The sequence below is a fragment of the Poecilia mexicana genome, unplaced genomic scaffold (genome assembly GCF_051168715.1).
Source record: "Poecilia mexicana isolate PSO_F unplaced genomic scaffold, ASM5116871v1 scaffold_1, whole genome shotgun sequence".
NCBI classification, from domain to species: domain Eukaryota; kingdom Metazoa; phylum Chordata; class Actinopteri; order Cyprinodontiformes; family Poeciliidae; genus Poecilia; species Poecilia mexicana.
In genome coordinates this window covers 5,005,052-5,032,595 of record NW_028263370.1, presented here as the reverse complement: position 1 = coordinate 5,032,595, position 27,544 = coordinate 5,005,052, and the positions used below count along the sequence as shown (strand labels likewise).

The 27,544-nt window shown below is 41.6% G+C and overlaps 1 protein-coding gene across 2 annotated transcripts in view; it reads right to left on the bottom strand.

The window, feature by feature from the left end:
• The window catches only part of myh11a (myosin, heavy chain 11a, smooth muscle), a 46,175-nt gene that overhangs the window by 16,992 nt on the left and 1,639 nt on the right, over window positions 1–27,544 (bottom strand). Inside the window, exons 2-40 of one of the 2 annotated variants that reach the window (XM_015001806.2) lie at window positions 24,838–25,205; window positions 24,467–24,623; window positions 18,684–18,711; window positions 14,962–15,061; window positions 14,833–14,859; window positions 11,742–11,834; window positions 11,580–11,643; window positions 11,200–11,298; window positions 10,894–11,037; window positions 10,694–10,789; window positions 10,469–10,587; window positions 10,212–10,364; window positions 9,942–10,115; window positions 9,627–9,800; window positions 8,918–9,032; window positions 8,608–8,798; window positions 8,410–8,531; window positions 8,254–8,323; window positions 7,998–8,158; window positions 7,763–7,871; window positions 7,019–7,150; window positions 6,670–6,876; window positions 6,449–6,586; window positions 6,241–6,364; window positions 5,986–6,157; window positions 5,135–5,347; window positions 4,882–5,026; window positions 4,583–4,789; window positions 4,355–4,459; window positions 4,099–4,251; window positions 3,749–3,997; window positions 3,405–3,617; window positions 3,106–3,318; window positions 2,858–3,019; window positions 2,410–2,538; window positions 2,233–2,321; window positions 2,022–2,145; window positions 1,723–1,931; window positions 1,384–1,492 (exon numbers count right to left, since the gene is read on the bottom strand). In XM_015001806.2, the coding sequence (XP_014857292.2) occupies window positions 1,384–1,492; window positions 1,723–1,931; window positions 2,022–2,145; window positions 2,233–2,321; window positions 2,410–2,538; window positions 2,858–3,019; window positions 3,106–3,318; window positions 3,405–3,617; window positions 3,749–3,997; window positions 4,099–4,251; window positions 4,355–4,459; window positions 4,583–4,789; window positions 4,882–5,026; window positions 5,135–5,347; window positions 5,986–6,157; window positions 6,241–6,364; window positions 6,449–6,586; window positions 6,670–6,876; window positions 7,019–7,150; window positions 7,763–7,871; window positions 7,998–8,158; window positions 8,254–8,323; window positions 8,410–8,531; window positions 8,608–8,798; window positions 8,918–9,032; window positions 9,627–9,800; window positions 9,942–10,115; window positions 10,212–10,364; window positions 10,469–10,587; window positions 10,694–10,789; window positions 10,894–11,037; window positions 11,200–11,298; window positions 11,580–11,643; window positions 11,742–11,834; window positions 14,833–14,859; window positions 14,962–15,061; window positions 18,684–18,711; window positions 24,467–24,623; window positions 24,838–25,179 (5,631 nt within the window). In that variant the 5' untranslated portion in view covers window positions 25,180–25,205. The remainder of the gene's footprint in view (window positions 1–1,383; window positions 1,493–1,722; window positions 1,932–2,021; window positions 2,146–2,232; window positions 2,322–2,409; window positions 2,539–2,857; window positions 3,020–3,105; window positions 3,319–3,404; window positions 3,618–3,748; window positions 3,998–4,098; window positions 4,252–4,354; window positions 4,460–4,582; window positions 4,790–4,881; window positions 5,027–5,134; window positions 5,348–5,985; window positions 6,158–6,240; window positions 6,365–6,448; window positions 6,587–6,669; window positions 6,877–7,018; window positions 7,151–7,762; window positions 7,872–7,997; window positions 8,159–8,253; window positions 8,324–8,409; window positions 8,532–8,607; window positions 8,799–8,917; window positions 9,033–9,626; window positions 9,801–9,941; window positions 10,116–10,211; window positions 10,365–10,468; window positions 10,588–10,693; window positions 10,790–10,893; window positions 11,038–11,199; window positions 11,299–11,579; window positions 11,644–11,741; window positions 11,835–14,832; window positions 14,860–14,961; window positions 15,062–18,683; window positions 18,712–24,466; window positions 24,624–24,837; window positions 25,206–27,544) is intronic. The other variant, XM_015001807.2, reaches the window with a different exon arrangement.

Below are 27,544 nucleotides of genomic sequence, written 5' to 3'. Positions count from 1 at the left end.
AAAACCATAAGCCCTAGGGAAATTTTGAAAACATTTTACCGGAGCAGGCATTCGTATCAATGTCATGACCGACTTTCATACCAATAGAGCAATTTTTGCACCCATGAGAGCGATTTCAAAATTATTTTGGGGTCAAAATTCCACTCTTTTTCTCACTCTAAAAAGCGGCAGTTGGTTTCAGTTACACTCTAAGGTTTCGGCAGTTGGAAATTTCGCTCGTTTTTCGCTTTTTACGTCGCCGTCGTAACTCCGATCCCCAATAAAAGTAATAGCTCCAATGCCGGGATCGAGACACACGTTTTGATACCACTTTTGTGGGTGGGCACGCAGCGGTACGAGCCGCATTAACGGTAATGGAAGAAGTTGTTATAATAATAATAATATCCAGGCGTTCTATTGGGTGTAGAACAATAGGTGCCTGCCATGCAATGCATGGAGGCAGTGACTGACCTGCTTCGCAGGTCAGTCACTGCTCTCCTTATGCATTGCTAATGGCATGCCCCAATAAACAGACATTCTATTGGGTGTAGAACAATAGGTGCCTGCCATGCAATGCATGGAGGCAGTGACTGACCTGCTTCGCAGGTCAGTCACTGCTCTCCCTATGCATTGCTTATGGCAGGCCCCAATAAAGAGACATTCTATTAGGTGAAGAACAATAGGTGCCTGCCATGCAATGCATGGAGGCAGTGACTGACCTGCTTCGCAGGTCAGTCACTGCTCTCCTTATGCATTGCTAATGGCATGCCCCAATAAAGAGACATTCTATTAGGTGAAGAACAATAGGTGCCTGCCATGCAATGCATGGAGGCAGTGACTGACCTGCTTCGCAGGTCAGTCACTGCTCTCCTTATGCATTGCTAATGGCATGCCCCAATAATAAACAGACATTCTATTGGGTGTAGAACAATAGGTGCCTGCCATGCAATGCATGGAGGCAGTGACTGACCTGCTTCGCAGGTCAGTCACTGCTCTCCCTATGCATTGCTTATGGCAGGCCCCAATAAATCTCGCTGCCAAAGCGGTGTTTTCTGGCAAAAACTAAAACGACGTACCAACACAAACACCCTAAACCTAATAACTGCTAAGCACGGTGTTGGGGAGTGATAATTTGGGTTTGCTTTGCAACCATGGCAGCTGGGCACATTCAAAAGAAACTTTATTCATGCAGTTAAATCTCACCTTTTCTGCAAGCTAGTGAATCAAAGAGTACATTTTTGATCATCTGATAGCTACTGATATTTATTTATGTATGAAAATGTGATTTTCACCATGTCTGCAATGGATACTTCAGGCCTCTTTTTGTTTTTGCATAAAAAAACAAAACAAAAAAACAACAACAAAGAAATCCTTATTTACTACAGATTGTTTGGGTGTTTTTACCTGATCCTTGTATTGCTCTGATTGTTTCCTTTCATCTTCAAGCTGCATCATCATGTCTTTGAGCTTCTTGTCCTTCTGGCGCATGCTCTTGGCAGATGCCTGCTTATCTCTAAAGTGATAGAAAAGAGTTTTATACCAAAAAAAAGTGAAAAATAAAACAAATAAAATGGTGTATAAAGTTAGAAAGTGATATTTTAAAACCAATCAGACTGCTACTTTGTGTGATTTCAACCCTTACTGTAAATTAAGAGTCATTTAGGTTTGATCAGTCAAAACGCAAGACCAGCAGTCAAACAGGTTATGTTTGAAAGCTATACAAGGATTTTATTTTTCCCCAACCTGTTCTCCTGCTCCAGCTGCTCCTCCAGCTGTGCCACCTTGGCCTCCAGGGCAGAGATGGAGGACTTGAACTTGGACTTGACCTGGTTCTCCATCTCCTGCAGCTTGGCTTTCAGCTCCTTGTTTTGGCGCTCCATCTGCTGCCGAGCGCTCTCGTTCTTCTGGGAGGCGCTGCGCTCCGTCTGCAGCTCGTTGTTCAGCTGCTCCACCTGATGAAGACACGCATCCAGAGTCAAGATTCGGGGCTGGCAGTTTTCACTTCGCCGCGATCCGAGCGGCTCCTACGGGATCAGGTCAACCTGCTGCGCGCTCTTCCTCAGCCTGTCGTTGAGGATCTCCATGTTGCCCTGCTCCTCCTCCAGCTCCTCCTCCAACTGGGTTATCTTGGCTTCAAGTCGACGTTTCTCATCCGCCAGTGCGGATCTAAACTCGTGGATCACAGTGAGAAAATGTCAAACGTGAGCTCCGTTTATCCCCACGGACAAAGAAAAGCAGAAATCGTCCACCCACTTTCCAGAAGAGTTGCTCGCCAGCTCGTCAGAAAGTTCGTCTCTCTCGGCCTCTGCCTGCTTCCGGGCTCTTTCGGCTGCAGCCAGCTCCTGGAAACAGATTAGAGGGGCTTCCTGTTACTAAGCGTCCTCTGATGGCACAGAGATTTTTTACCTTGTTAGGAATCCATCTTATCACCTCCTGCAACTGCATGAGTTCAGCCTCCAGACTCTTGGCCTTCCTCTCGCTCTCCTTCGCTGTGGACAGAACCTCCTCCCTCGCAGCACGAGCATCGTCCAGCTCCCTCTGGTAGTCCTTCATCTGACCCTGGATCCAGAAACGCAGATAAAAACAGGGAGTGACGAGGTATACGTCAACAAGATTTGTTCGTTTGGGATGTTTACGTGGAGCCAGGCACTTCTAGTGTTGTAGTAACTACAGATGGTTGTAGCAGAGTAACCAAGCAATCAGTTGCAGGGCTCCTTCTCAGAGTTTATACTGTCAACGACTTGAAAAATCTTTCCTTGTAGAGATAATTTGTGGAAAAAAAAAAAAAATAGACATTATAAGTGCACAAATGTATCAAAACCTACCAAGACAAGATGAAGGAGCATCCGTCCATGCTCCTTCATCTCCTCACTCTCACCTGGAGCTTGCGGAGCTGCTTGATGGCCTCGTCTCGTCCCTTATTGGCCGTCTCGATCTGTCCCTCCAGATCCTTCATGTCCGTCTCCAGCTTCTTCTTGGCTGCTGCGGCCTGGGCCCTCTGCTTACGTTCATCTTCCAGCTCCGTCTCCAGCTCGCGGACCTGCAGTCGGTACGGACCGCCGTTTACCATCAAGCAATGAAGTTTCTTTCAACGCCGGGCTAAATGGAATCCGTCCCGGTTCTGACCTGTTTGACCAGTTGCCTTTTCTTCTCCTCTCCCATCTCGTCCCGTCCCTGAAGGTCTCGTTCGAACTGGGCCTTCAGCGCCTGCATGTTGACCTCGAGACGCAGCTTGGCGTCTTCGGCCGCCTGCAGCTCGTCCTCCAGCTCCTCCAGCTGGGTCTTCATCTCGTCCACCTGGGCCTCCAGGCCTCGTTTGGACTTCTCCAGCTCGTGAACCTGCCGTTGGCACGTTTTCAGATTAACCGGGAGGCTGAAAGTCAATTCAAGGCCAAAATCTGCTGGCAGACGTTTTAAGAACTAACATTTTTTCCCACATCATCCTTGGAACTGATCAGGTCTTCCATCTCCACCCTCAGAGCCTTGTTGGCCCGCTCCAGCTCCTCTCTGGAATCCTGGGCCTCCTCCAGGGCCCTCGCCAGCGACAGAGCCTTGGTTTCCTTTTCTCTGGCCTCGGCTTCTGCACGATCCCTCTCATCTGCGTATTTACTGGAGATGCTCTTCTCCTCGGCCAGCATCTGAAGGTCAGAGATGATGAAATCAAGAACTGGATGCACTTTTATAAGATGCATTTCCTAAACATTCAAATTTAAATTGTTTTTTGTCTAATTAAAAAAAAAAAAAGATTTTGTTTTCTGGTGATATTCACCTGGTCAAACTTCTTCTGCTTCTTCTCCAGGTTGGACACAATCTGTCTCTGGTTGTCCAGGTCCATCAATGTGTCCTCCAGTTCCTGCTGCAGGCGGTTCTTGGTCTTCTCCAGCTTATCGTATGCCGAGGCCTTCTCTTCGAACTGAGTGTTGGCCGCCTCCAGGTCTCTTTGCAGTCGCTTTTTCCCCTCCTCCAGAAGCTCTATGTTGCCCGACATCTCTTCCATTTTCTTCTTGGCATCTGACAACTGTCAAAAAATAGTAAGACTATGTTGTTTTTACACTCAACTCGGTTTTCTACATTTATAAAAACAACAACTGTGTGGAAAAGGTAAATGTGACTCCTGACCTGGATGTTGAGGGTGGAAACGTGTCGCTCCACGTTCCTCTTGGCCTCCATCTCCTCCTCCAGCTGCTCCTGCAGGCTGTTCTTGTCGTCTTCTGCTTGACGCAACTTTGTAGAGATCTGCAGTTTCTGACGCGTCTCCTCGGCCAGCAGCTCCTGCAGATGCACAGCGGCTCAAGAGAGTCATTGCTTTCATCACAAACTTGCGCCGTTGGAAAACATTCACGCCGGAAAAAGTTACACACGTTTCAGCACAAACCTGCGTGTCTTGGAGCTGCGAAGAAAGGCTGGTCACATCTTTGCTCAGCTTGATGTTCTTGCCCTCTGCTTCGTTCAGTAAGTTCGTTACGCTCTCCAGTTCAACCTGCGCAGAGAAAATTCTCAATTATTTCTGCACCCTGATACTTTAAAGTTCCCACTTTATTTCTGCACTGGTGCTTTTAATAAAAAAAAAAAAGGGGAACAAAAAGAGAAGAAAATAACTTGCAGTGATCTTGGAGCAGCGCTCTCCCAGCTCAGCCTTCTGCTTCTCGCTGTCAGAGAAGCGCGACTGCAGATCTGCCACCTGACCCTCCAGCTTCTTCCTCTTGTGCTCCCCGTCCTGTTTGGCCTGAGTCAGTGAGCGCACCTCCATGGTTAACTCAGAGGTTTCCTTCTCCAGAGCTTGTTTAGCCTTCTCCAGATTGGACTTCACCTGAGCAGAAGATGGTGACATTAGCATCTAGTGGGATAAAAAAAAAAAAAAAAAAAAAAACACTGGGCGTGTGTTTAGTGACCCAGGCGTACTCGTTTGGACTGCTCCAGCTGCTCAGTCAGCTCCTCCACAGCTTGGGTGTGTTTCTGTCGCATTTCCTGTATTTGGGCCTCGTGCGTGCGGTTCTCCTCATCAATGGCCCTCTTCAGCAGGGTCACCTCCTGTTCTCGTTTGGCTCTGCAGATGGACGGCGAGGCACAACAGTTTTTATGTTTTTTTTTTTTTTTTTTTTTTTACAAAGAAAAGCTGTTCTTAACATGTTCTTTTCATTTCCATTTGACCAACCTTAACTCTTGTTGAGTTGCTGTTGTGTCCAGAGTGTCTTCCAGCTCCGATTTGAGCGCCTCCAGCTCCTCGCCGAGGTCGCGCTTGATCTTCTCCGCCTTGTTCCTGGCCGCTCGCTCCGAGTCGAGGTCCTCCTGCAGGTCGGAGATGTGACCCTCCAGCTCTCTGATCTTCTTCAGAGCGTTGTTTTTCTGGGCCGTCTCATCTTCTAACCTACGAGAAATGGGGGTAAACCTGGCGTCAACTTGAACTCAAGCCAATACTTGGTTACTTTTGAGATCTGGTTTATTTGTCACGTTGCAATTCCAAGTTTCATTTTATGTAAATAAACAACTACCTGCATATTTGTGGTGTGGAAGACAAAGGAAAGACGATACTTTCGCTTAATGTCCAGTTTAAAATATAAACAGTTAATTTGCATCATGCACAAACCTTTCGAACACCCAAAGCCTGACATTTTACTCACCACTGTTCTCAGAATGGATGAATAGCACCTGAGATTGTGTCAAAACCTTAAAAACGATATTTAAAGTTAAATTTAACTCCATCATTCTTTCAATTCTGGCCAGGCAGATTCAATTTATATGCTAAAATACTTCTGAGAGAAATCAGCTTAACTTGATCTTATTTAGGACAATCTGAATGAAGGTTGTTGAATTCAAATGAAAGCCAACCTTTTCTGATCGTTAGTAAAAAATCTTTTTGAAACGACGTACCATTTTTCTTCCACCTCATGAATAGAGCAACAGAATTATGCCCATCACATAAATTCAAATAATACTTTATAACAAGACAAGAAAAATCAGTAAAAGTCCAAGGGGTATGAACGTTTTGCAAATGCAGGGCGTCACCTGGACAACGCGTTCTGTAATTCTTCCTCCTTCTTGGCCAGCTGAGCCTTAAGGTCGGCGATCTGGGCCTGCAGGTCAGCTATTTGCTCTTGCAAGTCGTTGGACTCTGCCTCCAACTTGCGCTTTGCCTTATCCAGCTCCTGCCGAGTTTTTTCTTCTTTTTTCAAGCGGACTGGAAAGGCAGAAAAGTCAGCTCAGCAATCTCTTAAACTTTTTTTTTTATTTCTTCACACTACAAGACCTGACTTGGATTACCTTCCAAATCCGAGATCATGGACTCGTGTTTATTTTTGAGCTTTGTGAGGTTTTTGGATTTCTCTTCTTCCTCTGCCAGATTGGCACTGAAATCAGCAATTCTTTCCTCCATCAGCTTGCGCTCCTAAAAAGCCATCACAAATAAAACCCCCTCAGTGTGTGACAGCCAGAAATCTGGAATAAATTATTCTGGGTTTGCAAACCAGACCTTCAGCAACTTGTTGTTTTGGTCCTCCATAACCAGGATGTCGTCCTCCAGCTTTTTAATCTTCCCTTCACACGTCACTTTCTCCAGCTGCAGCTTTTGACGGGCATCCTCCTCTTCTTCCAAGTGCTCCTCCAGTTCCTTTAGGGGAAAAAAAACAAACATTAGTTTCATCACCTGCCAATATTGACAAACGAGCAGAGAAGAGACGGATCAGATCAGACCTGCATCTGCTGCTGCATCTTCTTCTTGTCCAGCAGCAGTGTCTGAGCACGTTCTTCCTCTTCATCTAGCCTGGCCTCCATCTCATGGAGGATTTCCTCCAACTCCTGCTTCTTTGCCGCCAGGCGGACCCTCATCTCCTCTGCCTCTGCGTACAGCTCGGTCTCGGCCTGGAGCTGCTCCTGCAGGGCGTTCCGCTCCTCCACAATCTGCAGGGTGCAGAGTCAAATAGTCAATTCTTATTATGTTTGTTTAGAGATGAAAAGAGCTGGAAACTTCATGTCTAAACATCTAGCAGAAAGGTCTGGAAAACTGATTGTAAACCATGCGATTGGTTGCGTCATCCTTTACCTGAGTGTGTTTCAAGGTGATTTCTTTTAGCTCCGATTCAAACTTGGTCGCCACCTCCTTGGCTCTGTTCAGCTCTTCCTCCTTCAGACCCATCTCCTCCTCTTGTCGGGTCACTTGCAGCAGAGGCTTCACCTGTAGGTGGCAAACGTAGGAAAAATATTTTTAAACTGATTTTAAATTTAAAATCATTTTAAATCGCTTATCCAGTTATTTCCGGGTAAATTAAAACAAATGTATGTCGTGCACAAAAGTGCTTAGATGAGCATGTTTGTAAGTGACAATGTTTTGTAATTTAACTCAATAAGGTTTATTTAAAATTTTCATGCAGCATAGAGCTGCATCATTTCCCTCAAAGCGAAAAGCTTTCCATGTGTGACAACGTTTTCTGTTGAAGACATACATTTGTGCTGAATTATTGTTGGTAAATTATGCCTCTCTATCTATTTTAAGCTTAATTTAAACTGCAGGCTTGTGGCTCAGCTCTAATTAAAGCAGATTATATTGAGTTGTTGCTGCATCAAAGTTCTGGTATTACTCTGCAGCACCTGCTGCAGGCCGGGAATCTCCAACTGGAGAAAAAAACAGAAACTGATACCGACATGTTTCATCATGAGGAAGGCGTTTAAATAAGTTAATATTAAGTGGTGTGAAGAAAACTCAGAACTAAGGATGATCTTGCACAACACTAAACATAAGCTACAAAACAACGCTACACTGTGACATTGTTGTCCGTTAGGAGCAGACCTTTGTGAAGAGTCTCCACCACTGCCAGTTCCTGAGTTTAAGGTAAGCGGCACAGTTCCTTTGGATCACTTTCATGGCCGTTAACTGCTGCTGCCTCTTGGCAAATGCCCTTTGAAAACAAAGCGGTTAAAAATAATTTAAAAAAAAGAGAACATGAAATCATAAATATAAAATCATGTTAATGTTGAGTAAGAGCAGACAAAATTTTGTGCGTGAAAGCTTGTGCGCTCCCTACTTTCTAGCCAGGAAGCCTCTCGCCTGAGCCTGGAAAGCGATGATGATCACGGTGATCTTCAGATCTCTCTCCTCCTCCAACTGGGCAAGCACTCCAGTTCGGAAGAAGATCTTACTCTGTCCAATCCTGTACAGGTTGGGGTCCAAGTCAAGATGCTTGATCTGGACAGACGCAACATGTTAAAAGGACTTTTTAGGAAGAGCAGCAGGATGAAGGTCGCTGTGAAGATGAGATTAAAAGTTTTAATTGTTCCCACCATGAGGCAGCAGGCTTGTTTACCGTCCATGAAGCCTTTTGGAATAGCACTTGCAGCCAAGATTTCATATCTGTAACAGAGACGGACAGAAGTCGCAATTACCCAGATTTATCATAAGCTGGACATCAAGACCGATACAAATGGTTCTACACCGACCTTTGACGGAACTCCTGGAAAACAATACGGTTTGGAAAACCTTGCCGACAGATTCGGATTCCCTCCAGCACACCGTTACACCTCAGCTGCTCGAGCACCAGGTGTGCATCCAGCTTTCCTGCCTGAAAAGGTTCGATTTTAGTATTTTAACAGCAAGAGCTGTAGCATACGATGCAAAAGCTATGCGTTGTGCTTAACCCTCTTCTCGTGGTTCGGGATGATGCATCTGACGAAGTTGGGCTGGGTGTTGTGTAGTGTTGTCATGAGTTTTGCCAGAGACTCCTTGTAGAGCTGTCCCACAGTACGAAACATTCCTTTCTTGGTTTTTGAGCCGCCCGCGGAGCTGTCCGTCATCTTGGCTATCGTGTCCAGACCAACCACCCGGTCCGCTGGAGAACAAAGCGTAAACAGAGCTTGTACATTTACACAATAATATGTACGTTTCCATGAGGTTAAAGTAGGTTCACTTATCAGAAATAATATTTTTTTTGTGCATTTCATATCTCACAATCTTTCCAGAGGTCCTGCACAAATTGGCTGGAGGAGTTGTTGAGCAGTGCTGTGACGTTGTCATTTAGAGGGTCCATGTTCTTTGTCAGCCAGGCTGTGGCGTTGTAATCTACCTAAAAAACAAAATCATTACACAACCTTAGTGGATTTTCCTCCTTCCTAGAAGGTGTAAGCAATCAAAGAGGAAACTGTTTTCAACAATACAGTAGAAAAAGTTTTAATCTAGTCTTCAGAGATACACATTTTAGCTTTGTTAAAATAACTTGAAGGTATGAACAGTTTGATAATGAACCAATTATAAACCAGCTTTCTCTGTCACAAAGAAGCAACCTCAAGTCGTCTTAATTGGCCTCAATGTATGAAAATTACAAAACAACAATGTGACAAACATAAAATACATATTTTAGCTCCGACAGTCATTAATAATCAAGAGATGAAAATTTGGGCAACGACATGTAATTAACTGAAAGATATTTATTACAAAAAATGTAAAAAAAAGAAAAAAAAAAAAGAAAAATCACCCAAATTAAAAAGAAAATTCTTCAGAAACTTTATTTTAAAAAAAAAAGACCATTTTAGATTAAAAGAAAATCTTTCTTCTTGAGAGCAATATATATATATATATATATATATATATATATATATATATATAAAATGCATAAGTAAAACAAGAACGGGACGCATTTGTCTCGTTTCTTCACATTCACCTTTCCAGCATAGTGAAGAATGGAGAACTCTGTTTTGTCTTTGAGCTGCTTCGGTTTGGCAAACTTCACATGGCTTCCTTGAGTGTTCATGAGTTTCTCCACAAAAGAGACGTCTGTGGCTTTTGGGAACCAGCACTCTTCATCCAGCAGGGCCAAGATGCCTGGAGGATTGTTCTGCAGAGGATACAAAATTTGGCTCAGCAATAAAACACCAACTAATTTTACATTGTAAACTTCCTCTGTGTATAGAAGTGGAACTTGTTGTTGCAACGTGTTCATTCCACGGGCTATTTTTAACGTGTCGGTACTCGTTACCGGCCTCTCAATGAGCTCGATGCAGGGCTGCAGGTCAAGTCCAAAGTCGATGAAGTTCCACTCGATGCCCTCCCTCTGGTACTCCTCCTGCTCCAGGATGAACATGGTGTGGTTGAAGAGCTGCTGCAGCTTCTCGTTGGTGTAGTTGATGCACAGCTGCTCAAATGAGTTGTCCTAACACACACACAGCAGAAGATGCACATCGCATGTCCTCCATCTGTGCAAAGCATTTGTAGTCACGCGGTGATGAAATGTGACTGATGTTTATACCTCAAAAATCTCAAAGCCGGCAATATCAAGGATTCCCAGGAAGGAGGCTCCCTGACGTTTGGTCTTGTCCAACGTTTTGTTGACGCGGCCCAGGATCCAGCGGAAGAGTCGCTCAAAAATGGCCTTAGCCAAAGCTTCGATAGCAAAATCAGCCTAATTTTAAAAAATTGATAAATAAATCCACAATAAATCAAAAGCACTGACTGTTATGAGGACTTCAAAATTAACCTGCAGTGTGTAGTTTTAATTGGTTTTACCTGCTCTTTGGTTTGTGCCTTCTGCACCACCTCTCTGCCCACTTTGATACGAGGGGTGAGGATTGCTCTGGTGAAGTCCGTCACGTTGATGCCCTGCAGGTGACAGACCTTCTGCGCCGCTGGGGACGTGAGAAAAAAAAAAAAGAGGTTAAGTAATAAAACCAACAAGCACAGAAATTTGTAACGAAAACATTATTTGACTCGTTGGACATAAAAGTTTCTAACCAGTGTTGTCCGGCATGGTGGCCTGCTCTTGATTCCTCTCTTTCTTGAACTCGATGTTTCCCAGCTGCATTACCGTGGAGCAAACCTTCAATATATCTGCATCATTAAGAGCAAACACACGAAGTAGACTGATTAAGGTGCCGCCGCTGCGTGAGATTTGCAGGCATCTCCATGCACAGGAACAGAAAAGCCGCCGTTACCAGTTCTTTCCTCCTCAGTGAAGCCCATGATGTTCATCGCCTCCATGGTCTCCTCGTACAGTTCGTCGTCTTGCTGTCCAGAGATCTGAACGTGGCCTGCGCTCAGGAAGCGGTAGTTACTGAAGGGCTCCAGAAGAAGGTCCTCTGATGATAAAATAAGCAAAAAAGTAAAATTACTTCTTTGGGAGCATGCTCAGCTTTCACTTGTCTTTATTTATTTATTTTTTTTCCATTTGTAAGAATTTGCAACTCTTAAGTACGATGTGAGAACAGATTAAAGAAGCTTAAAGATAATAATCATCTAACCTTTCAGTTTGTCTTTGGCGCCAGCGATCATGTAATAGAAGATGTGAAAAGCTCTTTCCGTCTTTGCCTGCCGGATGCACCGGGACTTTTCCAGCAGATCTGAGAGCAGCCCCTAGTTGAGGATCACAAATGTGCATTCAGAGTAAACAGCATATAGATCCCTGTTCTCCCCCTTTGCAATTATGGATTGAATATGCAGACGTTTGTGTTCGCAACAAACTACGGAAAACTTCAAGCGGCACGACTTCATATGCAAGACACAATCTGCTAGCCGTCATTTTAATCTCTTCTGTACTTCTTTTAAAAAGAGTTGTGGCGCGATGAGACTGCAGGTGGGTTAGTAGCTAGAATAACTGCAAAAAATCTCATTAAAAGGATACAAGTCTCAATGTTGGCTCCAACGATGTAGCCCGTCACATCAAAGTTAATGCGGATGAATTTTCCCTGAGAAAGAGATGAAAAGGAAAAGTGAACTTTCCAATCACGGACTGGAAGATATTGTACATAAATAAAATATATATTTCATTAAACCACAAACTCACAAATCGAGAGGAGTTGTCATTTTTGATGGTCTTGGCGTTTCCGAAGGCCTCGAGGATGGGGTTGGCCTGCAGGAGCTGCTTCTCCAGCTCACCCTGGTGACACAAGCAGGTGGCTCTCGGTGAGTGTTTACCACGATAATGACGTGGGATAAGAGGAAGAAGGCATCAAATAATTCATCCATTTGATTCGCCGCTACTAAGGCATTTTATAGCGAGCAGTAAAAGGCATAATTACGCAGAATCAAGAAAAGTCTATATTAGTTTAGGGAAACTTATTTGATAGATTTCGATGTATTACGAATTATCCAAAGATATTTTCCGGAGATGTAATTTGTCTCCAGCAGAAGTAGCTGAGTGAATGTCTGTAACCGAGGCGGACAGCCCATCACTTTGAATCGAGATAATCCTCCTGATCAAAGTGGCTCCTTTTGTCTGCATCGATGTCAGGAGCTCAGGACCTCTACATAAACTTTCTTAATTAAAAACACCCACTGTGTAAATGAGCTAAAGCCTGGAAGAGAAAGGAGGGAAAAAGGAAAACTGTATAAAGAAGTAGCTCTTTAGATAGACGGTAATTGATTTGTAGTCAAAGTTCATTTTACAAAGGTCTCTCTTATTTGAATCCCTGGAATTTATTTCGATCGTATAAATTTGATGTTTCTGGAAAAAAAACAACTTCTGTACCAAATGTGGCAAAATAAAAGTCACTCTTATGTTTTAGGGAAAAGGAGAAAATACAGACTCACTGATGATGTGCAGTTCAGAGTTCAGGAAAACTAGAAAACAAAGGGAAGAAGACAGAGCACAGCAAGGTGGAAGTAAAGGGAAAAACTTGCATCTCATGAAATGCAAATATAAACTTTTAAGACAGATAAGCAGCAGGAGTCATAAAAGCCTGAAAAGGACAGAGAGGAAAAAAGGAAAAGAAAAAAAAAAAACATTCCTGAAACTATTTCTGTTCAAACTGTGGGAGCTTCTGGAACTTAGAGGAAAGAATAACCAGGCAATATTTCCTCTAGACACCCAAAACGTGTGTGAGATTAGTAGAAAAGAAGTTACTCAAAACATTAACACACCTAGCCTAATGCAGAATATGATCACCAAAACCTTTTCCCCTCGCTAAGTAAAGGCTTCTAAGATTAAATGCACACCACATCAACAGCACAACCAGGAAATTCACACAAGATAAAAAAGTAAAAAACAAAAAACTCCATGCAACAAAAGTTAAGTGTAATAAAGTGGAACGACACAGGAAATAAGCTCTGAACAGAAACTACAAAAAGAAAATGTCTGAAATCTGCAGTATAAAGCATTTCTGCTCCTTGTCAGAGCAAATGAACATCAGTGGGTTTAATCCTCACTGAAATCCTATCAAATCAAAAGCATCTCATGATGGATAAAAACAGAGAACTCAAAAGCTTCAAAACTTTACTGTGGCAAAAAATGAATGGCACTGGTTTCAGATTGCTTTAGAAATTTCTTGGCCATGACCAGGTGCTCCGAGGAGTTGGTTTTAGAAAAACCTGGAGGCAGGAACCGTCCCCCCCCCCCAAAAGCAATAAGAAATGAACTCCATGCACAGTCACTGCTGAAGGATGTTAAAGTTTACCACAGAACATTAGGACAATCCAATGAACTAGAGGGAGAACATAGTCTGGTCATAAGAGTCCAGAATTACATTTCTGAATGTAACAAAATGCACCGTGTTTGGAGGACAAACTGGAGCCAAGGTCAAGTGACGGTGACGTTTGGGTTATTCTCGACAAGGTGAGACAAGTGTGGATTTCAAAGCAAAACGGACTGAAAAAACATCAAAAGGAAGCTTTTAATTGGTTTCAAAGCCAGACAACAAAGCCACTGATGTCCCAGTTAATCTGACTCAAGCTGAAAAACCTACGAAAGTGTGGATGAATCTGTTATTTTACCTTTTCTACCTGGTGCTACAGAAATTTTCAGTAAATATCTCCTACACTTCTATGCTGTGTGACTGCACCCAATTTATGGAATATTTTTGTTTGTGTGATTGTGGCAGAAATCTGGTGCAAGTTTCATGCCAATGACCACATGAAAAAAAAAAAAAAGAATCACGTCACTGAGAAAAGATCGTTTTTCGCTTCATTAATTTTTATGAATCCTCTTTTTTGCACCGTTTTGTCTTTAGGCAATGTGCCATCATGGCATGAACACTTTCAAAACATATGTCATGAAAACATAAGATGAAACAATAAAATCTATGTTGTTAGGGGATCTGTTAAAAAAAATGTGATGATATCTGGCAGCCATTCATGTCTTATGTTGAAATAATATCAGCAGATAAATTTGTGTAAAGGTCAAATGTTGGTTGTTTTACTTATGCACAAACCTCTACCTTTCATGGGCTGTTTTATGAATACAAGGTGGATGCATGTCAGGGTGCTAGATCTGGTATAGGAGGGATTTCTGTTGTGTGTGCATGAGTCTTTGTCACCGTTTTATGAGGTCTATGTAAGAAAACAATAAAAAGACATTGATAAATAAAATCTGCAAAAGAAGAGTCAGCGAACACTTCCCGTGAACCTCACAGGTAGATTATATGCTTAGGAGTCAAAAGGTTGTTGGATTTTGACAGACAAAAACAGGAGATGGGCATGCTCACACTGTGCTCGATGATCTGTGAGAGACTCTTTCGCTGCTGCAGAGAGTTTGGTCTGATCTCCAACGGCAGAGAAAACCACCAATTTGACAAAAATCCCATCTCAAGTTAGGAGAAGGGGCCACGTTCATCACTGCGTGTCAGTACTCTACTAACCATCATGCAGTCCGAACAAGCCAGTCGCCAGAGTAAAACGTTGCATTTTGTTTTAGGAGGACTTCCAGGAAGTATGCCATCATTTTATTCCAGCGAGGAGGCCGTTCTAAATAAGCTACAGCTACTAGTGAGAAATGTTGAAGAAAACACCATCTGATTTTAGAAAACTGGACAGCCTGGAGGTAGAATAACACCCATTTGGTGACACTAAACTTCATGCACTTTTCTAACACACAAATGGCACACGCAAAAAAAAAAAAAAAGAAGAAAAACGGCACACTTCAGGCATTCCCCTTTACTCACGTATGCAAACTGTGATCCTGTTTGTTGCTATTTGAAGGAAATATACAGAATTAAACTGGGAAGGTTTCCCTTAAGAGTGAGGGAAGTGACTGACGGATCCGAACACGAGTTCTGCACACAGATACCTACAGCGCTGCTGTCCTTTTTGCCTTTGTGAGACGAGGCCACAACAGCCAGATACTGGATGACCTTCTTGGTGTTCTCCGTTTTCCCGGCACCAGACTCTCCTCTGAAGAGCAGGGGAAACAAAGTAAGAACAGGATTAACAGATCCCAAGAGAAAGAAAGAGCAAAAGAGAGAGAGACATAAGGATAAATAGAACTGACAGGATTCTGTTCACAGTTCAACAGCCCGTTTAATTTGATGGGAATCATGTGCTGCAGAGATAACTTCACCATTGCCTGACCCAAAGTAAAATCTGACTTGCCGTTATGTAATCTGATCCTTTGATAAGGTGGAATTTTTCAAGTCTGAAAATTCAGCTGATCTGGGATTATTTAAGTCATTTCAGTCTTTCGGTTTAGCATTAAAACAGGACAAGTAGGGATCAAAGTGCAAACGTTTACCGACACCAATCGTGGACATCAGGTCAAAATGATGCATATAGTGGGATGCATCCTATATTTGGATAAATGCCACTTTTCAAGTCACAAAGAATTAAAACATGGTTGTGGGAATCAAAAACAACCTGGAATAATTCTGGCGTGATACAATTACTCCTGTAATAAGAATGAGCAGAGATAATTTAAATGAGTTGTTGTCCTACCAAGAATTTTACTTTTAAATATTCTCAAGAAATTGGCAACAAGGTCGAGATTACTCCAGAAGCTTGATGTTTGCCGGCTTTATTAGTCAAATAGTTTATATATCAGGTTGGGTTTATTGCCCCTTTAATATAGTTTTCAGGTTTTAGCCATCCAACCCCCAATTTCACCCTCAACATTAAAAAGAAATCTCTTCAGGACGTAAAGAAAACGCAAGAACCACTAGCAAAGATTGACTGAAAGGATGCCAACACCTTCAGGCTTGACTGACATTTACAGAGGCTCACATGGACGAGGGAAATGTTTTCTGCAGATAGTTTTATGTTCAGAGGAGACAAAGATTGGGTGTTTATTAAAAGCTGCAAGGGTCACAATGACAAAATAAAAGTTTGAAGGAGTCCAGGTGGCTTTCAAACCTCAACACACCATATCAGGCAGGCCAAACTAAGGCTCGTTACTCGTCCCTTACAAATCTCTTTTGGACCTAAATGAAAGTTGCGGCCATCAGACCGCTCCAACCTGAAGTATGTGCTGCTACGCCTTTTCAAAGTCACTCAAATGTTTTCACAAAGCAACACAGATGGATTCCTTCCCTCCACACAACAAACTTGGATGCAGGAGTCTGATTAAACCCAGAGACGTCAGGCAGAGCACACGTGCAAGCTTGTTCGAGGGTCCTTAAAAGGCATGGGAAACTCTGTGTGTTAGGGTTTGGCAGCTCCGAGAGGAATCCGACTGTGGTGTCATGTTTGGGCTGAGTAAGGACATACAACATCCAGACTCGGGCTGCAGACATTCGAGAATGCGGATTAAAATGCATCCAAGATTTTCTTATTCATTAATTGGCGACTCGTCATCACTGGAAGTGACTTGACACTTCCAGCAGCAACTGTATAATTACGTTCAAACTCGTGTTGAGAAACGTCTATGGAGTTTTACTTTTTCCTTTTAAAGAGGAAAAATGCCCACATTAAAAAAAAGATAACATTTTTAGACTTTAAACAATATGCTCACAGACTGTCGAGTGTCAGAGCACAAATGTGGCAATGCGGTTTAGTTTTTGCTTTTTCAGATTTAAAAAAAAAAAAAAAAAAAAAGTAAAATATTATTGGGGGGGAATGTGTGTGGGAAGCTCCTTGTACTTTATACTCTTCATAGATTTCACTCGCATGTCCTGCCCCGGCCTCCTCCAGCTGTCCATTACACCGGGTTTCCATCTGCCAACTTCTGCCTCAACTTCTGTCCAGCATCCATCATTATTTAATCTCCTTCAGGCCTCAAGAGTGACAAAAGAGGAGGCAACTAAGGATATTTTGCAAGCAAAGTTTTTATACTTTCCACCAAAGCTGATCTTTCCATTCTGCATCTAGAGAAAATGAAACCATGACATTGCTGATATGTCAATATCTACAAAATGCTTTTACTACATTTCTAACCGTTTTCCACACTAAACTGAGTTGAAGGATATTATTTAATAAAAAAAAATCTATTGCCAAATATTTCTACTTATTACTCCAGAACTGTAACATTAACTTGTCGTAAAATATCACATAAGACGCAAAGTAACCAGTGAAAATTCACAAATGTTCTGCGGTTTTAAAGTAGAGGCCTGTTGAGGTTCAGAAACCACAATGGTCGTATAAATACGAGGTACAGTTCAACATCCTGACAACTTCTCCCTCTAAACCGTTTTCATTCATGCTCCACACAAATTTTCCCTCAATAGCGTTAACCATCTGATATTTGCCTGCTGGTATAGAGTTATCTACACTTTTCCAGTTTCCCTCTGATAAGGAAGCATAATCGCTGAGGAAATTGCTTGATGGGAAAGAATGCACTGCATCCTGGTTGCAATAAATTAAGAGCAAAGATGGGGAAAGCCTTTTTCTCTCAGCTGGTTCAGTTGAACTCAGGTCACCGAGACGTTTCTGTCCAGTTATTGAATGAAGTTATGCAATCAGATCTGTCTGAGCTCACTTTGAAAATGGAAACATTAATTATGCATTTTATGTAATCTGTTGATGTGTGCATTTCATTTGTACAGCTAGGCCCCTCCGCCCCCCTTGTCTTTACTTTAAGTAGTTGCATGCAACTCACCTGTGCTGCCACTGGATGAAGCTGGGGGTAACCCTTTATTTGAAGGGGGGTGAATAAGACTGACATGACACTTTCATAAACATGACATAACACCTGTCATTAACATGAATAAGCCTTCATGAATATTTATGACTGTTGTCATGAAGTGTCATTCGGTAAATTATGACACTTTTAATACAAAGTTGACATTATTCAAAATGTCTTTGTTATGACAACTTGACATTAACCAGGAAATCATGACTGTTTAAACTTTACCTTTAATAACATAAAGTTACCTAATTTCTAAAGTGCAATCAGTAACTCTTTTATAACAAATTTATATCAGTAATGATTTCTTGGTTAATGTCAAGTTGTCATAAAGACATTTTGAATAATGTCAACTTTGTATTAAAAGTGTCATAATTTACCAAATGACGCTTTATGACAACAGTCATAAATATTCATGAAGGCTTATTCATGTTCATGACAGGTTTTTATGACAGTGTCACGTCAGTCTTATTCACCCCCCTTCAAATAAAGTGTTACCAAGCTGGGATATGACATTCAGCTTGAATGATAAACCCCATTATTATATTTCTTTTTTTTTTTTTCAGCAAATAAACAAGCCAAAATTTAATTAAAGATGATGCACCGATTGTCTCTGGATGTCTCTGCAACTGTTCAAAAACTCTCAATAATTTGCTTAGCTCAAATAAACAGAGCTGAGCCCAAACATTTGGAGAGCTAATCTGGTTCCCCCATCAGAGTTCAGGACACACTTCCTGACCAAATCCCTGGGTGACAAGCAAGGACACGGCTCTCCCAGAGAACTGCAAAAACTTTAGCATGAACAGACAAGACAGGAGTTTTCATTGAAACTTTTTTGGCGTTTCATTTATTTTTGGCATCTGGTTTCGATCTCTGCTTGCATCAGCGTTATGCGAATGCTCTGTGACATCAGGTCACATAACGCAACGCAAACACGAGACATTTGGAGTTCGTTTCACTTACGTGCAGAGAATGGACTGGTCCTCACGATCTGCAAAATCAAAGAGAGTGGCGGCATTAGATATTTATGGCAAGCGATTCAGCAGCATGTGAACGATGGGATGAATTCAGTTCATCTGCAAAAGAACTAAAACTAAATGCTATCTGGGGTTTATACACCAGCTGGTGGTAACGGAGGTTCTCGTTTTGGTTCATCAATGTGGTAAATGGTCTGAACTTGCAGTGGTGAGAGGAAACATTTCCACTCAGATTTGTTATTTTTGCTCTTTTGGTCAAACGTGAATGTTTCAATACAGCTCAGCTTATTTACAGAGCACCGATTTGTAAAAAATACAACATCTAACGTAAAGGCCACATTGCGAAAGAAAAAAAAACTTCTCTTTATATAGAGATACAGTCATTTCAGTCCAATCATACAGATTCAAAGTGACATCCATGTGTTACAGTTCAATGATGGTTAAATTTGTTGGTAATGGAGAACGTTTCACTCACAAATGAAGAAAAATGCAAAGTGTGCATTTACATCTCACACACACTTGATCAAAATGTGTTCTGGTCTGCGCTTGACTGGCAACTCGATAACGTAAATGTAAACAAACCACAACATCTACCAACCACAGACTGGTCTTTTTTCATCCAGAGTTTCCTTGCACTGCACTGGCTTGCATAAATAACCAATCACAAACAGCAAAGCAAAATACTGCACCAAGAAGCAGACCCAACTAAACAAAAACTAAAGGAAATTTGATATAAATATTTGAATTTTGCACCCTGGGGATATTTAGTCATGCATACTCAGCACAGTCTATTTTAGGCAACATTTATTTCAACTTACTTTACTTTAAAATGCAACTAATATTACAAAAACAAAACTCTAGTGTTAAACTTTGTGCCAAGAGAAATTTGGAAGTTGAAGGAGTCTGTAAGAGGGCAACTGTTCTTGCACAGCACTAAGTCATGCCAAATAAATGGCGTCCATGATACATTCAATTCAGCTCTGTTTATGATACAAATGCAGTTTGATTAGCTATACAGCATTCTAAAAATACTCCTGTGTGAAAACCTGAAGTTCAAGCAGTGTGAAACTAACATCACTTAACAGTTTTTTTTTTCTCTAACCAACTAATCTGAATGATTATTCATGCGATTCAGTCCCTGTATACAAAACACCTCAAAGCTCAATGCTGAATAGTCTAGAGCAACTGCTGCAGCAGGAGCGTCACTTCATTTAATGTTTAAATGTCTGGTCAAAAACAAAGTTTCTTCACAGATCTGCCCCACATATAACACAAGCCAGTGCAGACGTGGTTCTTTAGAGCCAACTTGACTTTGGCCACTTCCCTCCATTCCTCGTAGGCAGTCACAAAACATGCAGCCGGTTCCTACTCTGCACTTCCTAATTAAGGCAGAGGGAGAGGGAACGTGTGACGGTCAGATATGTGCGTTTTTGAACACTATCCAAAAACGGTGCTCCCTCAACAAAACCTAAAAGGGAACAGAAATGCTTAAACACGTCTACGAAACCGAGTCAGACATATGGAGTCAATACGATTGTCAAAAAAGGCCGGAGATCTCTACACCTGTAAATGTAGTGGGGAGCACAGAGGAATAAAACAGTTTTCTGCTGCAATGAGACAGCAACGCCCTTCTGGGAATTTCAAATTTTTTATCTGCTGCACATCAAAGACTGAAGGGTAATTTTGGAGGCCTGGGATCTCGGCCAAACTGGAGGCTGAATGTTTCAAAGCTTAGGAGAGTTATCTGAATGACTCCAACATGAGAATTGTTCCTGCTGGACTAGTCGGTGTGAAACATCCCGCTTTACTAGTTTCAACTTCATGGGAAATACAGCCAGCATTAACGCCACATAAACTTGCCCTTAGGAGCAGATTTATGTTTCATTAACAGAAATGTAAAAATAACTAAGCTGAAACACACATTAAGCATTACTGGTCATCTTGGAGGAACTTTTAGGCACTTTTCAAAATAGAGAGCTATTCTAGTCGGGCAAATACTTGTTGGTTTCCTCAAGCAAAACAACATCTAGAAGTTAACACGGAGCTTGGCCCCAGACTTCTACACATACCAGAAGATTTTAAATAAAAATCCAGTGAACTCTGCCAGAACAAACAGGCAGTCGCTGTATCTTTCAGCAGAATGATAATCCAAAACGAGGCCAAATCAATACAGAAATGGTCTCCCAACCACAAAGTTCAACCTTTTCATAAAGACCTCTTCGTCTCCATGTCTAAATCCAACAGAAGACCTGAGGGCATAAAAGGCTTATAACATGAGTCCCTGCGTCAATGAGAGCGAGCCAGTTTAACCTTGTGGTCAAGCACATACCATTTTTAGCTCAGCAATACCAGAGGTCCACTCAGAAATGCACAGCTTCCACTAAAGCCACATAGGGGGCGATATTGTGCAGGTTTATACACTCCCTCAGAAGAGAGAACAAAAAAACAATAAGGGGATTTCACACCACAATATCACTGCATGTTTTCGATCCCAGTTTTCCCTGCGATAATTTATCCACACTAAGAAAGCAGATTTCTGCTTGTGGCACCCCTGAGGCTGCAAATATTATTTCCCCGCCATATAAATCTGGGCTTTGTGCGGACATCCGCAGAGACCTCTCATGGACCCCGGGGGGGCGGGTAGAGATGACAAATTTTATTCACACGGTCATAGAGCGCACTAGGAGGTATGAATCTTGTGAAATGTTACTGGAGAACATGTTCTATTGGCAACAGGTCAGGTGAAACGGTGACATTAACAGGAAAGTGATTTAAAAAAAAAAATGCATAAAAAAAGTATTTTTTCCTGATTTACGTTTTTTTCTTTAAAAGATCTTTTTTTTTTTTTTTAAATATCTTTACCAGAGGTCACAATGAAAACATTATTGGAAAAGTTATTTACAAATACAAAGGGGTGGTCCATAAGCTAAATTATTCAGAAACTGTAATGCGTCATCCGTCCTAAACACATGTTTATTCTGAAGTATAAGCATAAAGTTAAAAAGTATTTTTTTCTCCTGCTTTGAGCATGTACATTCCTGTAAGGTACACCGATCAGTCCTGAGGTGTAATGGTGCTTCTTCTGCAAAGGATAAATTGACGACACATAATCCAAACACCAGCAGAAATACCAGTCAATCCACCCGTTTTCTTGTTTACCTCCACAGCTACAGTGTGTAAATATGAGCCCTCACGTAAACACAAACTTCCTGTGTGCTGGTTTGTCCCAGGAAGCCTTGGATTATGGTTGATCAAATTTGATAACATAAAACCATAAATGGTTTCTTTATATTTCTTACAAATAAAAATCCGAAAAGTTCAGGGTACAAATGAATTCTGCCCCTTTTATTTTGACTGCTCTAAATAAAACACAGTTCCTTCAGTCGGGAGTCACCCACTCACCTGGGTGTAACTTCACCTCTGATGATCTGTTAAGGTCTCAGTGGTTTATTAGAGAACTGTCGTGTGTAAAGTATTTGTTCTGCAATTAGAAAGTTCGTTTCCAGCCCCGTGCCACAAAATGATGTGCCGTTGTGCAAAGCACTTACGAGCACCAATCGGAGAAGCATCCAAGAAGTTTGTTGCTGCTCCGGCGGTGTTGCAGAGATACACGGCTTTTATGCAAGAGCAGAAAGATGGAAAACCACTTCTGAAACGCAGCCAAACAGAGGCGTCCCCAGTTTACCACAATTGATGAGGGGAAACACGGAGAACATGTTGAAGAACGTTTTCTGCGCAGAAGAAACAAGTTGCTTTTTGGGCAAACTATGGCTGCACATAGCTCTAAATACAACACATGGTGGTTCACTTCCCACTAAGACGGTAATCCTACAACCAGAACGTCAAATAAATCCCTTAGATAACATGTTAATGTGTTTGAATGGCCAAGTCAAAGCTCAGATCTGAATAAAATTGAGAATCTGCAACAAGAACTGGGAAAAGAAAAGGAAAAAAGGGCATTTTAAGCAGAAGAGTCAATAAGAACGATAGTCCTTACATGTGCAAAAATCACAGCAGCAACTTTTGCTGCTGTAAAGTTGGTTATCCAAAAGTTTTCCCTCATATGGGATTTTCCAGATTTTTATTTCTGAAAGGTTTGAAAACATTACAATTCCCTTACACTTCCCAATTAGGCACTGCTGTGTGTTTGTCACACTACATCCCAATGCTGCTGTTTGTGATTAAAATGTGACATTTAAAACTACAAATCATCCTTCATAAGTCTCTTTCAAATATTCTGTGTCATGAAGAAGAAACGGCAGCAAACTGAAGGGGAGAATTTGGACGAAGGAAATGCTTTACTGCCCTCCGCCCATCTCTCAATCCAGATGTCAACTCCTTTGAGAAAATGTCCTCATGTCAACATGAAATCAAGTGGTGCAAAAGCCCCCTGGAAACAGATTCTGTGGGAAATGAGCAGTTATGAAATCGCATCACTGCCGTTTGAGCCAAGAGCCATTTACTGTAAGCACGGTGCTGCCGAGGCCACAGTCGTCACCTCTCTGATACACCGACTCCGAAACGGGCCTGAAAATACTGTTCAGGAAACTGCCAGTTTCCTCATCATCGTCGCACAGCAGTTAGCAGAAAGGAAGAGGATTTTGACTAGATAGTTATCACAGGTCTGCAAGAGAAACTGAAGTTTAATTCAAATAGGGGGAAAAAAAAAAAAAAAAAAAAAAAAAAGAGTTCAAACAATTACTTATTATGAACATAAGATGACCAGGAAATTCCTTGTTAGTTAAATTCACTGTTTTACTCTTAGTAATTGTTCTAACCTCCATTACTATCCACTGACCAGGAAACACAGTCAGGCTGCAAGAGCGAAAAACTGCGACTTGATTCTACTTCATCTGAGGGGTTGAACCATGATTTCACACACTCTTAGTTTGTGCACATCTCTTATCAATTAAAGCTGTAGCTTTCGTGGGATTTCTCACAATAATTAATAATGTATTTGAAACCATTTATATTTTTAACACCCATCTGTCCTTTAAATGGCTCCTCCACATCCTACGTGAAGTTAGCATCTTTCAATTTAGCTCTTGATTAAAGAGAAACTTAACCACACTTACAAACTATGAATTACAGTTGATCCACTCTACTATAAAATACTTGCAATGATCTGCATTGTTTTATATTCAAGGTTTTACAAAAGCTCATTTGCAAAGCTTTTATTTAATTTGAAAACCTTCAGGGTCCAGTTTAAATATTTTACCACAGATCAACAAAAACTGGACAAAATATGAAACAGGCTTAATAAAAACATTGCAAACATTTTTGTTTTTGTTTTAATTAAGATTAATTTAGAATGAGTTAATCTTAAAAGCTAACCAATCCACAGAGGTAAAACCAAACATGATAAGTTGTGACATATATAATGTAATATTTAAGAAAACTGACCCTAACCCAAACCAAAAACAGCCTTTATATTAACAAACTTCTTTTGTTGCACAAATTATAAAACGACTTCACTATTCAAAGCATAACTCAGTCAGTATGACGGTTTTTAAATAAACTGTTAGAAATTAATAAAAATATTCTGTTTCACAAACTGAACAAATGTTTCAGAAATCAACTTATAAAACAATATTTGATACATTTAAAAGGACATCAATTTAATATCCACTTATTTAATTATGATTCAGAAACTGAGTAAATTAAAAATAATCCTCCAGTCAAGAGCCGAAATGGACATTTAAATCGATTTTAACCTCACTGCAGGGATTTAACGGAGTGACAGAGAACCAACATGAGGAGAAATCCTACCTTGCATCATGTTTCTGTAGGCATTATCCGCTATGGAGTAGATATGAGGGGGGACTTCATGCCGTTTCTTCCCTTTGTACATGTCGATGATCTTCTCGGAGTAGATGGGCAGCATTTTATACGGGTTCACCACCACACAGAACAGGCCAGAGTATGTCTGAAAACACAGAAATGCCACATTCAAAACTTGGAAGATGTTTTTGCCTTCATGGCTGTTAGAAGACAGCGAGTAAGGAAATTATGGTTTTGTAAGAAAATGTGTTTAGGTAAGGATATTTCAGCCAAAAAAAAAGTGTAACCTTCAGATTCAGGTCAAACCAATATGCACAATCAATAACACTCAATTTGCATGTTTTCTGTAGCGTACTTACATAAATGAGCCCGGAGAAGTACCTCTCACGTATATTGTGCAACACGGAGGCTTCATTAAGGCAGGTGAGCTCGGCCATGTCCTCCACCTTGCTGAACTTGGGCGGGTTCATCTTCTGGATGTCGTCCTTGTTGACGGTGACCTTCTTGGCGTTATCAGCCAGCTCCACCAGCACCTCGTCGCCGTGCTCCTCCTTGACGCTGGCCGCCTCGAAGCCGTGCCTCTCCGAGGGGATCCACACCAGCTTCTTGGCCGACCAGTCGGCCTGAGCCATGGGGCTGTTCAGGAAGTCCTTATCGACGAAGAGGAACTTCTCGTCCTCTGTCGGGGCCTTGTTGGACATCTTGGCTAGTGGTGGAGGGCCAGACGCTAAAAAAAAAAAAAAAAAAAAGAGTTGGTGCATTAAATGTTAAATATGGATGGTGCGTGGAGGAGCCACGTTATGGTCGAACGACGGGGATCACGATCGAGGTGTAAAGGTTCTCATTTGAGGGTGGAGAGAAAGAATAGAGCGGACATTGGAACAAGTCCGTTCAACTTCTTCATATTTTCCACACTGCAGCTGTGTGCTAAATAAATGTTCTTACAAACAAATAACTTCAGCGTGATCTGCATTAATATTCATAATCAGAATGAGCCTGACAGCTCTCTATAAAACTCACATTTCCCCCATTAAAACATGGTGGTGGCATCATTAGGCTGTGGGGATCCTGGTGAGCACTGATGACTCATTACTGAAAAATAAACTTGTATTAAACAACCTAAGGCTGAGATAGAGGTTCACCTTCCAGCAGGTCAATGGTCCTGAGCCTCACAGCCGTAGTTACACTGCTGAGGTTTAAATGAAACCATTTTCATCTCTTAGTCAAAGTCCAGATTAAAATGCAGTTGGGAATGAGTGCTCAAATGCTCTCCACACTGTTCAGATTTTTATTTGTAAACAATAAAAAAAACGTACTTTCCTTTCTATTCATATATATTATATTAAATACATTCAAGCTTTATAACATGACAAAATGTGAGTAAGATGATAACTGAATACTTTTCTAAAGATCCGTAATCCAGTAAAATGATGTCTTTCTTAGAGCTAAAAGACATAAAATGCTTTTTTTTGTTTTTTCCCCCCCATTAGGGAGTTTCAGAAGGCAGCCATTCTCACGGACGTCCACCTCCCTCTCGACCCCACACGTCACACGGGAAACGAACAAACAATTCCCCCCTCAACTGCAGACATAACGACTGAGGCTGGGAAATTGGTTTTAATTAACCTCACAACATTGTGTCAACAGATTTATCTGAGAGACAACCCAAACAACTCATACCGAGCGACTTGTTCTGCTACTGAACCATCGAGATCCTCTTAAATTTAATAACCAACTTTTTTTTTCCCTCTGTCCCTCCATCTCTCTCTCCATCTCTCTCTCTCTCTTCCTCTCTCTCTCTCTCAGTCTCCTGCTTAGGGAAGCTTCAGTCTCGTGCTGCGATGACCATATAAGGGCTCCTTCTCTGGATCACGGCTCCTTTCTGCGGACCTAAACAGCAAGGCAAGTGAATTCCCAAACAAAGCCCATATAGGGAATAGTATGTCTCTGGTCGGCTTTGTCGTTTACTGCAAAATGATAACAGCGAGGCAGAGAGGCTGAGGGGGGCTCGGGATTTTAACAGCCATGCTTCACATGGGCCCCTGTTGGAACTCATTTTTAAATGTTACAGTCAATGGCTGCATTATGAACAGGTGTCTGGCTTTTAGAGAGACCTGCAGGGGAAGGCAGCGTATAACAAACTAGAGTAGCTGCATCCTTCCAAGTGCTTTGCAGAGAAAGTAAGAGTGTAAGGCAGACGGGCGTCTCCCGCGACTCCCGTGCAAGGTGCAGCAGCTTTACAGCTTTTCTGACTGAAGAAGACGATCCCTGCTTTTTAGCCTTCGGACAAAATGTGTGGCATAAAACCAACTCGACCATCGTCACTGTGAAACATGGTAGTGGCAGCATCATGCTGTGAGGAGGTTTCTCTTTAACAGCAAGAAGAAAGCTGAAGGGGAGATAGACGGAGCTTAATTAAACTTGGAGGAAATTATTTCTTCCATGAGGTTTCCATTAGTAAGACTGTCTGAACCGGCATTGTTTGGGTATAAACGTGATATGGATCCTATTTTACAGCATTCTCATCAGACGACCGTCTAACTGAACACAACAGAACTGAAACCACTGATTTAGCAAACTGCTTGTTTAAGACAGCGCCCACTTCTCCATCACAGAAGCATCAAATTTATTCAACAATTATCAGTGATATTTTTCACCCCTTAATTACTGGGTAACTCAACAAATACAGATAGTTTGGTTAAATAAATCTAAAACAAACAAACAAAAACCCCCTCCAAAAAACATACTTCTGTATTCATGACAAAGTCTGTGAAGCTTTCTGGATGGATCATAAATCACAAATCTTTCTCTCTGCAGACCCTTCCTTTTATCTTTTTATTCATGGAGCCTGCTACAAACTGAGTGGGAACTAAGTAATAAAAACAGCCTCAACCTTCCTGAGAACGCTTATAAACCCTCCACTGGGACTAAAAAAAAAAAAAAAAGAAAGGAAAAAAAAAAGAAAAGCTATCCACCTAAAAAGACTATTTAAAAAGAATATGACTGCCTAAAAACCTCCCATCAACCTGTCAAAAGTGGCCAAAGACCAGAGATGAAAGTCTTTGT